This window comes from Nerophis lumbriciformis, linkage group LG20 (genome assembly GCF_033978685.3).
Source record: "Nerophis lumbriciformis linkage group LG20, RoL_Nlum_v2.1, whole genome shotgun sequence".
NCBI lineage: Eukaryota > Metazoa > Chordata > Actinopteri > Syngnathiformes > Syngnathidae > Nerophis > Nerophis lumbriciformis.
The window spans coordinates 147,407-161,438 of record NC_084567.2 but is presented as its reverse complement, the minus strand read 5'-3'; the positions used below and the strand labels follow the sequence as shown (position 1 = coordinate 161,438).

General features: G+C 43.3%; 1 protein-coding gene across 1 annotated transcript in view; it reads left to right on the top strand.

Moving 5' to 3' along the window:
* Window positions 1-14,032, top strand: part of LOC133619840 (cell cycle checkpoint protein RAD17-like) — a 70,735-nt gene that overhangs the window by 17,508 nt on the left and 39,195 nt on the right. Inside the window, exons 8-15 of the mRNA XM_072915280.1 lie at window positions 128-253; window positions 2,775-2,835; window positions 3,115-3,217; window positions 3,405-3,581; window positions 6,553-6,638; window positions 6,690-6,836; window positions 10,099-10,227; window positions 12,534-12,654. Of these exons, the coding sequence (XP_072771381.1) occupies window positions 128-253; window positions 2,775-2,835; window positions 3,115-3,217; window positions 3,405-3,581; window positions 6,553-6,638; window positions 6,690-6,836; window positions 10,099-10,227; window positions 12,534-12,654 (950 nt within the window). The remainder of the gene's footprint in view (window positions 1-127; window positions 254-2,774; window positions 2,836-3,114; window positions 3,218-3,404; window positions 3,582-6,552; window positions 6,639-6,689; window positions 6,837-10,098; window positions 10,228-12,533; window positions 12,655-14,032) is intronic.

Genomic DNA, 14,032 nt, shown 5'->3' with positions numbered 1-14,032 from the left:
TGTCATGAAGATGTTCATATATTCCCATTTAGGTGAAGAATGACTCATAATGATTGACAAACATAGGCAACGTTCCAAAAAAGTGCACTTCCCCTTGAAGAAAAGTATTGTATTGCTGCTTGTTCAGGACCTTAGTGAAGAGCAGTGGATGTCCTCTGGTCTTCATCGTGTCTGACAGTCTGAGTGGAGACAGCAGCTCCAGACTCCTGTTTCCAAGAGACCTGCTGGAGGAGCTGCACATCACTAGCATCAGGTCCATTTCACTTTTTCATCATTTATACTAGGGCTGGGCGATATATGGATATACTGGATATATCGCGGGTTTGTCTCTGTGCGATATAGAAAATGACTATATGGTGATATTGGAGTATATGTTCTCACACAGTTGCTTTTAGCTGCGGGCATTACACTACACTCACTCTTTCCTGTCTCTCCTTCTCACAGAGACTTAAAACAAGTGCGCCTTCTTACATACGTCACATACTGTCACGTGTGCAACGTCATACGCCCTCGCTGAGCAGACAGGTAGCGACATGGTAATGTTAGCTGTGGTGCTAGCGGAGTGGTGCGAGTGGTAATACGAGAGAAAGAAGGTGCGAATCTGGTAACAAATGAAGGAAGAATTCATTCCTAAGAAAAACAGCAGGGGGTCCATCGTCTGGCGGTGGTTTGGCTTCAAGCGGGTAGATGGTGAACAAGAATGCGGCAAAAGTGTTGCTACAAAAAGTAGCAGCACTGCTAATATGTAACATCATTTGAAAAGTCACCCGCTAGAGAAGGAAGAGTGCTTGAAACGCCGCATGTCAACATCTCCGTTCGGTGCCACACCCACAAAATGCCCAAGCAACCATTTCCACATCAACACCGTATGAAACAAATAGTCAACAAAAGACATACACTATTTGATTTCCTATTATGCAGCTCATTTTTATATGACACTTATTGAAATATCTTGTGTGACATCATGCACAAAAGTGCACTTTATTTGTTTTAAACTATTGTAGTGGCGTTCTGTACAAGAAGTGCACTTTAATTTAGTGTTGTTTTGATATGTCATCTTAGTGACATCATGTACAAAAGTGCACTAATAGCTTGTTTTAAAATGTCTCTGACAATCTTGCACTTTCTGTTTGGAAATGACATGAATGTTTGTGCCACTGCTTAATAACTCTTTAATAAATACACTTTTACTTGTCATTTCCCTCTCTGCATGAAAGTTTAAAAGTAGCATATATTAATGAAGAAGAATGTTTTAATGTAGACACATAGAATCATCATACTGCTCTCATTATATGCATCAAGTGTTCATTCAGGGCTAAGGCAAAATATCCACATATATATGATGTATCATGACATGGACTAAACATATCCACATATATATGGTGTATGGTGACATGGACTAAACATATCCACATATATATGGTGTATGGTGACATGGACTAAACATATCCACATATATATGGTGTATGGTGACATGGACTAAACATATCCACATATATATGGTGTATGGTGACATGGACTAAACATATCCACATATATATGGTGTATGGTGACATGGACTAAACATATCCACATATATATGGTGTATGGTGACATGGACTAAACATATCCACATATATATGGTGTATGGTGACATGGACTAAACATATCCACATATATATGGTGTATGGTGACATGGACTAAACATATCCACATATATATGGTGTATGGTGACATGGACTAAACATATCCACATATATATGATGTATCATGACATGGACTAAACATATCCACATATATATGATGTATCATGACATGGACTAAACATATCCACATATATATGGTGTATGGTGACATGGACTAAACATATCCACATATATATGGTGTATGGTGACGTGGACTAAACATATCCACATATATATGTTGTATCGTGACATGGCCTAAAAATATCGAGATATTAATAAAAGGGCCATATCGCCCAGCCCTAATTTATACCTATTATTTATTATACTATATATCTTTTAGAGTAGGTATTTATCATATTATGGATTTATTATAATATGTATTTATTATAATATGTGTTGTTATAGTATTTATTTAATATTTATTATAGTATATATTATTATAGTATATAGTATTTTTAATTATCGTATTTATTTAATATAGTATTTATTGTAGTATATATTTATTATAGAGTATACTTTTTTAAATTATAGTATCATAGTATATAGTATTTTTAGAGAGAGAACTCTTTTTTTCTGGCGTACTAACACATCGCCGTGCTGCGCTGTTAGCCCTAATAGCTAACTACGGCAAGAGAGAAGCTAGCAACTGCCTTTGAGTTTGTAACACACATCAATATTATAATCTGTAGTGAGTGGAAAACATCAAATTACAGTCAAGTATTGTAATAACACACATGATCAGTGGTGTGTAGTGTAGTTGTAATAACACACATGATCAGTGGTGTGTAGTGTAGTTGTAATAACACACATTATCAGTGGTGTGTAGTTGTAATAACACACATGATCAGTGGTGTGTAGTTGTAATAACACACATGATCAGTGGTGTGTAGTGTAGTTGTAATAACACACATGATCAGTGGTGTGTAGTGTAGTTGTAATAACACACATGATCAGTGGTGTGTAGTGTAGTTGTAATAACACACATGATCAATGGTGTGTAGTGTAGTTGTAATAACACACATGATCAGTGGATGGACAGTTAGTTAATTAGTTGTCTGTTTGAACCAATTTAATCTATTCTTCATCTTTCATCATCTTCTTCTTTTGCAGTTTTAATCCAGTGGCTCCAACCTCCATGATGAAGGTCCTGACTCACATTGCAACACTCCAGGTATAGATATAGACATGTAGATAGTATTTAACACTATTGTAACACACACATAGATATAGACATGTAGATAGTATTTAACACTATTGTAACACACACATAGATATAGACATGTAGATAGTATTTAACACTATTGTAACACACACATAGATATAGACATGTAGATAGTATTTGACAATGTTGTTCCATGTACATAGATATAGACATGTAGATAGTATTTGACAATGTTGTTCCATGTACATAGATATGGAGATGTAGAGAGTGAATATAATGTTCCAACAGAAGACTAGCAGACTGGATCAGGCGGTGCTGGACAAGTTGTGTTCAGGAAGTTCAGGAGATGTTCGCAGTGCCATCAACAGCCTGCAGTTCTCCTCCATCTCAGGTCTGCAGCTAATGTCCTCCCACTCCACTAAGCAAGACTTTAAATGTCCTCCCACTCTACTAAGCAAGACTTTAAATGTCCTCCCACTCCACTAAGCAAGACTTTAAATGTCCTCCCACTCTACTAAGCAAGACTTTAAATGTCCTCCCACTCCACTAAGCAAGACTTTAAAAGCATCATTTTGCAGACGGGGGTCTGCAGAGGAACAGAGCGCTCACCTCACAGAAGAAGGTGTCTTTCAAATCAGGCCAGAAGAAGAAGTCCAGGTCATCTCATGGGGGGAAGGAGGAAGAACAAAGTGTTGGCATGAAGGATGCTTGTCTCTTCCTGTTCCGAGCTCTGGGAAAGATCCTGCACTGCAAACGTGAGTATTTGCACGTGCTGTTGGATGTCAGATTATGTCCACAACCTTCTACTAACCAGGTGAGAGGCATGAACTTTCACCAACTCAGAGGCCATGCAGCAGCTCAACATGTCAATACAGCAGCATAAGCTAGTTAGCACTCTGTCATCAATCTGCCACTAAAAGTAGTTCCTCTGGTCAAAAATCCACCCCGGGATGACTCACAGGGGAGCCGGCAAGAAAAAGGCAAAAAACAGGCCAGAATGTGTCAAAATGGTCAAAATAGTGAAAAGCCAAAATGTGAAAAAGGTCAAAAGTACCCCCAGGATGAGTTACAGGGGACCCGGGTAGCCCCAGCTTAAAACAGGCCAAAATGTGGACAATAGCCAAAAAAGGTTAAAATTCCCTCCCGGGGAATGATTTGTAGGTAGACTGGGCTCCTAAGTGAGATCCTGAGTGAGATCCTAAGGGAGATCCTGAGTGAGATCCTAAAGGAGATCCTGAGTGAGATCCTAAGGGAGATCCTGAGTGAGATCCTAAGGGAGATCCTGAGTGAGATCCTAAAGAGATCCTGAGTGAGATCCTAAGGGAGATCCTGAGTGAGATCCTAAGGGAGATCCTGAGTGAGATCCTAAGGGAGATCCTGAGTGAGATCCTAAAGGAGATCCTGAGTGAGATCCTAAAGGAGATCCTGAGTGAGATCCTAAAGGAGATCCTGAGTGAGATCCTAAGGGAGATGCTGAGTGAGATCCTAAGGGAGCCCAGTCTGGAGTGGAAAAAACCCTCCATATACATATTACAACAGAGCGGAGGGAGTGGGGGCCACGGTGGCGGGCTGCAGCTCTTCAGGCTCTGCCCAGCCATCCATCACCCCTAAGGGATTCGCGTCAAGGGCGTTGGAAGGGGGCTAGGGTATGCGTGTGTAGCGTTTATTATGGCCCCCACCTGTGGAACATGACATTTAGCCACTATGGCCCCCACCTACCTGTGGAACATGACATTTAGCCACTGTGGCCCCCACCTACCTGTGGAACATGACATTTAGCCACTATGGCCCCCACCTACCTGTGGAACATGACATTTAGCCACTATGGCCCCCACCTGTGGAACATGACATTTAGCCACTGTGGCCCCCACCTACCTGTGGAACATGACATTTAGCCACTATGGCCCCCACCTACCTGTGGAACATGACATTTAGCCACTATGGCCCCCACCTGTGGAACATGACATTTAGCCACTATGGCCCCCACCTACCTGTGGAACATGACATTTAGCCACTGTGGCCCCCACCTACCTGTGGAACATGACATTTAGCCACTGTGGCCCCCACCTACCTGTGGAACATGTCATTTAGCCACTATGACCGCACCTGTGGAACATGTCATTTAGCCACTATGGCCCCCACCTACCTGTGGAACATGTCATTTAGCCACTATGACCGCACCTGTGGAACATGACATTTAGCCACTATGGCCCCCACCTACCTGTGGAACATGTCATTTAGCCACTATGACCGCACCTGTGGAACATGTCATTTAGCCACTATGGCCCCCACCTGTGGAACTTGTCATTTAGCCACTATGGCCCCCACCTGTGGAACTTGTCATTTAGCCACTATGGCCCCCACCTACCTGTGGAACTTGTCATTTAGCCACTATGGCCCCCACCTACCTGTGGAACATGTCATTTAGCCACTATGGCCCCCACCTACCTGTGGAACATGACATTTAGCCACTATGGCCCCCACCTGTAGAACTTGTCATTTAGCCACTATGGCCCCCACCTACCTGTGGAACATGTCATTTAGCCACTATGGCCCCCACCTACCTGTGGAACATGACATTTAGCCACTATGGCCCCCACCTGTGGAACATGACATTTAGTCACTATGGCCCCCACCTACCTGTGGAACATGTCATTTAGTCACTATGGCCCCCACCTGTGGAACATGACATTTAGTCACTATGGCCCCCACCTACCTGTGGAACATGTCATTTAGCCACTATGGCCCCCACCTGTGGAACATGACATTTAGTCACTATGGCCCCCACCTGTGGAACATGTCATTTAGCCACTATGGCCCCCACCTACCTGTGGAACATGACATTTAGCCACTATGGCCCCCACCTGTAGAACTTGTCATTTAGCCACTATGGCCCCCACCTACCTGTGGAACATGACATTTAGCCACTATGGCCCCCACCTGTAGAACTTGTCATTTAGCCACTATGGCCCCCACCTACCTGTGGAACATGACATTTAGCCACTATGGCCCCCACCTGTAGAACTTGTCATTTAGCCACTATGGCCCCCACCTACCTGTGGAACATGACATTTAGCCACTATGGCCCCCACCTGTAGAACTTGTCATTTAGCCACTATGGCCCCCACCTACCTGTGGAACATGACATTTAGCCACTATGGCCCCCACCTGTAGAACTTGTCATTTAGCCACTATGGCCCCCACCTACCTGTGGAACATGACATTTAGCCACTATGGCCCCCACCTGTAGAACTTGTCATTTAGCCACTATGGCCCCCACCTACCTGTGGAACATGACATTTAGCCACTATGGCCCCCACCTGTGGAACATGACATTTAGTCACTATGGCCCCCACCTACCTGTGGAACATGTCATTTAGCCACTATGGCCCCCACCTGTGGAACATGACATTTAGTCACTATGGCCCCCACCTGTGGAACATGTCATTTAGCCACTATGACCGCACCTGTGGAACATGTCATTTAGCCACTATGGCCCCCACCTACCTGTGGAACATGACATTTAGCCACTATGGCCCCCACCTGTGGAACATGTCATTTAGCCACTATGACCGCACCTGTGGAACATGTCATTTAGCCACTATGGCCCCCACCTACCTGTGGAACATGTCATCTAGCCACTATGGCCCCCACCTGTGGAACACTTTGTGTTTGCCACTTGCCTGTGCAAGAAAATGTGATTGTGTGTGTTTGTGTGAACTAAAGGTGCAAGTCCTGAATGTGCGGAGCGTGCATCTTTACCTGCACACCTTTGTCAACACCACAGAGAACCTTTACAGCTGGACCCTGAGGTAACACAAGTCATATTTCCACAACACTGCTGTCTTCTTAACACCTCACAGTTGGTCGTAGAACGTTCTCATGTGTCCGGAGACTTCTTCAACCTTTGCCTGCACCAGAACTACCTGGACTTCTTCTCCAACATTGAAGATGTGGATGGAGCCAGCGAGTATTTGTCTGATGCAGACCTGCTCACATCTGACTGGACGGTTAGTTGCACACACCGGCCCAATCCAAACCACCTTTCAGACCTGCTCACATCTGACTGGACGGTTAGTTGCACACACCGGCCCAATCCAAACCACCTTTCAGACCTGCTCACATCTGACTGGACGGTTAGTTGCACACACCGGCCCAATCCAAACCACCTTTCAGACCTGCTCACATCTGACTGGACGGTTAGTTGCACACACCGGCCCAATCCAAACCACCTTTCAGACCTGCTCACATCTGACTGGACGGTTAGTTGCACACACCGGCCCAATCCAAACCACCTTTCAGACCTGCTCACATCTGACTGGACGGTTAGTTGCACACACCGGCCCAATCCAAACCACCTTTCAGACCTGCTCACATCTGACTGGACGGTTAGTTGCACACACCGGCCCAATCCAAACCACCTTTCAGACCTGCTCACATCTGACTGGACGGTTAGTTGCACACACCGGCCCAATCCAAACCACCTTTCAGACCTGCTCACATCTGACTGGACGGTTAGTTGCACACACCGGCCCAATCCAAACCACCTTTCCCTCTCATGGTAAAAAACAGCAGGTGGCTGCATTCACTTGTTACTGGTGAGCCACAAGCAGGAAAATAGCCACATCAAATAAATGCCTGCTGAGCGCCTCATTCAGAGGTGGGCGGAGCTTCATTTCCGTGTTCAGATAACAGTTAAGGTGCAGTGATAACATCAACTGTAGAGTGTTACGCTTTAGTAGGATGGCATAAAAAACCCAACAGAAATAAAAGATGGTAAGCAGGAAGTTGAAAGAAGATTTTCTTTTTATTGCAAAGAGACAGGTTTGTCTTCAAAACATGTCGAGACACTTTCTCAAACCAATCATACTTCCATCCATCCATTTTCTACCGCTTGTCCCTTACGGGGTCGCGGGGGGTGCTGGAGCCTATCTCAGCTGCATTCGGGCGGAAGACGGGGTACACCCTGGACAAGTCACCATCTCATCGCAGCCAATCGTACTTTTCCGGTTTAAAAGTAAAATAGCTACACTTTACATCTGGCTTAACAAAATGACATTACGATCATGCCTTGTCAGAGATGTTTTGGTATATAAGGCTTCACAGAGATTGTGTTCATTTAGCTGCTGTGCAACAATTTTTTGAGGATTTTCGAGATAAAGGGAAGGTGGGACACCGGCCGGTAGTTTACCATGAGGTCAGGATGGAGGTTAGGTCTTTTGAGCAGAGGATGTATAACTGCTTTTTTGAATGCCAGAGAAAAGTGATAAGTTTATGATATTTAGCGTTGACGGTCCTCATATTACAAACAGCTACTTCCCAGGAAATGGGTCAAGTAAACATGTTGTCTGTTTTGTCCCATCTCCACATCGCAGGAGTTCCTCTAATGTTATTTCATCAAAAAGAGAGAGACTATTTTGGAGGGCAGTATCCGTCGTATATACAGTCGTATCTGTCTTAATAGAACCCAGTTGTAGCTGGGATGCGTTGTCTTTAATCTCCTTTCTAATGACTTCAATTTTCTGATTAAAGAAATTCATAAAGTCATCTGCCGAGTGGGTGGAGCTACTGGGAGGAGTCCCTTCTTGGGTTAGCGAATATTTAGGATCATTTTTGTTGAGGCGGATGAGATTTGAGTAGTAATTAGTTTTAGCTAAGGTAAGCATGCTTTTATAAGTTATTAAACTATCAGTCCATGCTTGATGGAAAACCTCAAGTTTAGTTGCGCGCCATTTGTGTTCCAGCTTTCTACATGATAGTTTAAGAGCTCTAGTTTCTTCTGTAAACCAGGTGGTATGCCTTTTAGGGGCCTGTTTTAGCTTTAGTGGTGCTATACTATGAATGATTTCACGCAGGGCGTCGTTAAAGTTGTTAGTGAGGTTATTGATAGAGCCCACATCATTTGGGAATGGCGCCATTACCGAAGGCAGTAGGCCAGCAACAGTCATCGTTGTGACAGCATTAATGTTGCGGCTGCTAAAGCAGTTATTATTATTATTAACTTGTTGACAATGAGTCAGAACTTCACATTTTATAAGGTAATGATCAGACATTACTTTAGTGTACGGGAGTATCATAACTTTGGAGGTGGTGACACCCCGGACGTATTATCGTTGCGATGCGTGGGTTCATTTATTATTTGTGTAAGACCACAGCTATCAATTATAGTCTGGCGCGCCACGCACGGAGAATCTGATGGGGTATTCATATGGATATTAAAATCCTCCATTATAGTTATATTATCTGCATGCATCACTAGATCAGCGACAAACTCTGGAAATTCACTGATAAAGTCCGAATAGGGCCTAGGGGGGCGGTAGATAACAGCCAGGTGAAGAGGTAGTGGTGTGACAGACCTCATAGTAATCACCTGAAATGATTTATATTTATTACTTAGGTTAGGGGTAAGGTTAAGGTTTTCATTGTATATTAGTGCGACGCCCCCACCCTTTTAAGGGGATGAGCAATATGTGTACTCATAGTTAGGAGGAGATGCCTCGTTAAGGTGGAAAAATTAATCTGGTTTGAGCCAAGTTTTGCTGAGACCAATAACGTTAAGATTGTTGTCTCCGATGACCTCATTAACTAATAACGTTTTTGGAGACAATGATCTGATGTTTAAAAAGACCATACTATAGGTAGTGGGCTGTTTTGAGGATTTTTTGTTAATGTTATCCATAGTAGTAATATTAATAAAGTTACTTTTATTTTGTGTCAGTGCGCCTTAAATAATTTCGATCACATCTAGGAATTGATATGATGGGGATCTTTAGATTATTTCTTTGGTGCCGCGATAGATTGAAGGCGCCATAATTTGCCACCTCAGTAGAATGTACTGTATGTCCACCTCTGGCACAGTCACTACAGAAAAAACATGATGTGAGTTGTGTATTATTCTAGGAGAAATGCTATGTATGCAGGAATTTTCCAGCCTGGCACTGGCTAGTTGTAGCTTAACTGACTCCTCACCCGGACTAACAGACACTGTAATTGCCTGTGACCGAGCTTGCTCTAGTGTCGTTAGTCAAGTGTGACTCAAACAGTGATCTATGTTGCTAGTAAGAGTGATGGAGCCTTCCCGGTTAGGGTGAAGGCCGTCCCTCATCAGCAAGCCCGTTTTGCCCCAGAAAGAGGGCCAATTATCAATAAATGTTAGTCCCTGTTTAAAAAACATTTCATTAAAACAAAGTAATTGTCCGGCCATGGTGTTAAATTTGGAAAATAATCTGTCTGGGGTACACATATTAATAATGATGTGCGTGTTATTGTCAGAGTCGGAGTGTCTTGGAGGCGTATGCGTCGTCAGTGGCCACCAGGGGGCTTCTCTACTCCAACTGTCAACAAGCAGCAGTTGGCTTCAGACCTCTGCACAAACCTCATTGGCTGCTGGTCAGCAAGATGGTAAGACTCATCTGACTTACCTGCACAAAGGCAGAAGTCACCTCACTTACCTGCCAGCCAGGATGATCTTTTCACCAACAATTTCTCAGGTGTCTTTAACCTGCCAAATATTATTAAGAAATGGTCAATAAGTGGATATTATGTCTAAATTAGAATAACAAATGGTCAATAATCAGATATTATTGTCTAATTTAGAATTAATAAATCGCCAATAATCAGAAATAATTGTCTAAATTAGAATAATAAAGGCCAATAATCAGGGTTAAATCACCAAAAATGATTCCCGGGCGCGGCCACCGCTGCTGCCCACCTCTGCATTTGACTCATCCCCTTGTTCACCCCCTGGGAGGTGAGGGGAGCAGTGAGCAGCAGCGGTGGCCGCGCACGGGAATCATTTGGTGATTTAACCCCCAATTCCAACCCTTGATGCTGAGTGCCAAGCGGGGAGGTAATGGCACCCATTTTTATAGTCTTTGGTATGACTCGGCCGGGGTTTGAACTCACAACCTACCCATCTCAGGGCGGACACTCTAACCACTAGGCCACTGAGCAAGTCGTGAATGACCAATAATCATATATGATTGTCCAAATTAGAATAATAAATGGCCAATAATCAACTATGATTATCTAAATTAGAATAATAAAGGCAAATAATCAGATATTGTCTAAATTAGAATAATAAAGGCCAATAATCAGATATAATTGTCTAAATTAGGATGAATAAATGATCAATAAGCAGATATTATAGTCTAATTCAGAATGAATAAATGGCCAATAATCAGATATAATTGTCTAAATTGGAATAATAAATGGCCAATAATCCGATATGATTGTCTAATTGAAGATGAATAAATGTAAGTGTACAAACCTTAAAAGCAGTGAAGTTGTGTAAATGGTCAATAAAAAGAGAATCCTTTTCAACTTATATTCAATTGAATAGACTGCAAAGATATTTCATGTTCACACTGACAAACTTCTTTTATTGCAAATATTAGCTCATTTGGAATTTGATGCCTGCAACATGTTGCAAAAAAGCTGGCACAAGTGGCAAAAAAGAGTGAGAAAGTTGAGGAATGCTCATTAAAGACTTATTTGGAACATCCCACAGGTGAACAGGCTAATTGGGAACAGGTGGGTGCCATGATTGGGTATAAAAGTAGATTCCATGAAATGCTCAGTCATTCACAAAGAAGGACGGGGCGAGGGTCACCACTTTGTCAACAAATGCCTGAGCAAATTGTTTAAGAACAACATTTCTCAACAAGGAATTTAGGGATTTCACCATCTACGCTCCGTAATATCATCAAAAGGTTGAGAGAATGTGGAGAAATCACTGCACGTAAGCCATGATATTACACACCTTGGATCCCTCGGGCAGTACTGCCTCAAAAAGCCACATCAGTGTGTAAAGGATATCGCCACATGGGCTCAGGAACACTTCAGAAAACCACTGTCGGTAACTACAGTTGGTCGCTACATCTGTAAGTGCAACTTAAAACTCTACTATGCAAAGCCAAAGCCATTTATCAACAACACCCAGAAACACTTCGCTTGGCCCGAGCTCATCTAAGATGGACTGATGCAAAGTGGAAAAGTGTTCTGTGGTCTGACGAGTCCACATTTCAAATTGTTTTTGGAAACTGTGGACCAAAGAGGAAAAGAAGCATGGGGACTGTTGTAGTGTGAAAGTGTAAAAGTCAGCATGTGTGATGGTATGGGGGTGTATTAGTGGCCAAGACATGGGTAACTTACACATCTGTGAAGGCACCATTAATGCTGAAAGGTACATACAGCTTTTGGAGCAACATATGTTGTTATCATGGACGCCCCTGCTTATTTCAGCAAGACAATGCCAAGCCAGGTGTTACAACAGCGTGGCTTCATAGTAAAAGAGTGCTGGTACTAGACTGGCCTGCCTGTAGTCCAGACATTGAAAATGTTGAAGGCTAAAATATGAGAAGGGAGACTGTTGAACAACTTAAGCTGTACATCAAGCACTTCAAAAATGTGTCTCCTCAGTTCCCAAACCTTTACTGAGTGTTGTTAAAAGGAAAGGCCATGTAACACACTGGTAAAAATGTCTTTTTTGCAATGTGTTGCTGTTCATGATTATTTGCAAACAAATAAAAAAAGAAGTTTGTCAGTGTGAACATGAAATATCTTGTCTTTGCAGTCTATTCAATTGAATATAAGTTGAAAAGGATTCTCTTTTTATTGACCATTTACACAACTGCACTGCTTCTGTAGTTTGTATATACTGTATGTTGAGGTGAGGTGAGTGTGTGTATAACTCTTGTTTCTTTTAGCATCGTGAGAAGTGCCTGCTTGCTCAGTGCTTGTTCAGGAGCATGTGTGTGACACCTGTCAGCCTTCACACTCACCTGCTGCCTTACCTGGCCAAGCTCACCAACCCTCTGAGGAGCCAAGGTAACACACCTTCTTCTTCTTCTTGACATGGTAGCACTGGAATGGACCTCACTCCATGTTTGTGTTGCAGCTCAAATACAATTCATCCAGCATGTGAGTCACATGCCACTCAAGAGCGTTCCTGCCAGGTACATCTTCTCATATTCAGTCATGTATGACCAGGTCATGTCACATCACATGTATGACCAGGTCATGTCACATCACATGTATGACCAGGTCATGTCACATCACATGTATGACCAGGTCATGTCACATCACATGTATGACCAGGTCATGTCACATCACATGTATGACCAGGTCATGTCACATCACATGTATGACCAGGTCATGTCACATCACATGTATGACCAGGTCATGTCACATCACATGTATGACCAGGTCATGTCACATCACACGTATGACCAGGTCATGTCACATCACACGTATGACCAGGTCATGTCACATCACACGTATGACCAGGTCATGTCACATCACACGTATGACCAGGTCATGTCACATCACACGTATGACCAGGTCATGTCACATCACACGTATGACCAGGTCATGTCACATCACATGTATGACCAGGTCATGTCACATCACATGTATGACCAGGTCATGTCACATCACATGTATGACCAGGTCATGTCACATCACACGTATGACCAGGTCATGTCACATCACACGTATGACCAGGTCATGTCACATCACACGTATGACCAGGTCATGTCACATCACACGTATGACCAGGTCATGTCACATCACACGTATGACCAGGTCATGTCACATCACACGTATGACCAGGTCATGTCACATCACACGTATGACCAGGTCATGTCACATCACACGTATGACCAGGTCATGTCACATCACACGTATGACCAGGTCATGTCACATCACACGTATGACCAGGTCATGTCACATCACACGTATGACCAGGTCATGTCACATCACACGTATGACCAGGTCATGTCACATCACACGTATGACCAGGTCATGTCACATCACACGTATGACCAGGTCATGTCACATCACACGTATGACCAGGTCATGTCACATCACACGTATGACCAGGTCATGTCACATCACACGTATGACCAGGTCATGTCACATCACACGTATGACCAGGTCATGTCACATCACACGTATGACCAGGTCATGTCACATCACACGTATGACCAGGTCATGTCACATCACACGTATGACCAGGTCATGTCACATCACACGTATGACCAGGTCATGTCACATCACACGTATGACCAGGTCATGTCACATCACACGTATGACCAGGTCATGTCACATCACACGTATGACCAGGTCATGTCACATCACACGTATGACCAGGTCATGTCACATCACACGTATGACCAGGTCATGTCACATCACACGTATGACCAGG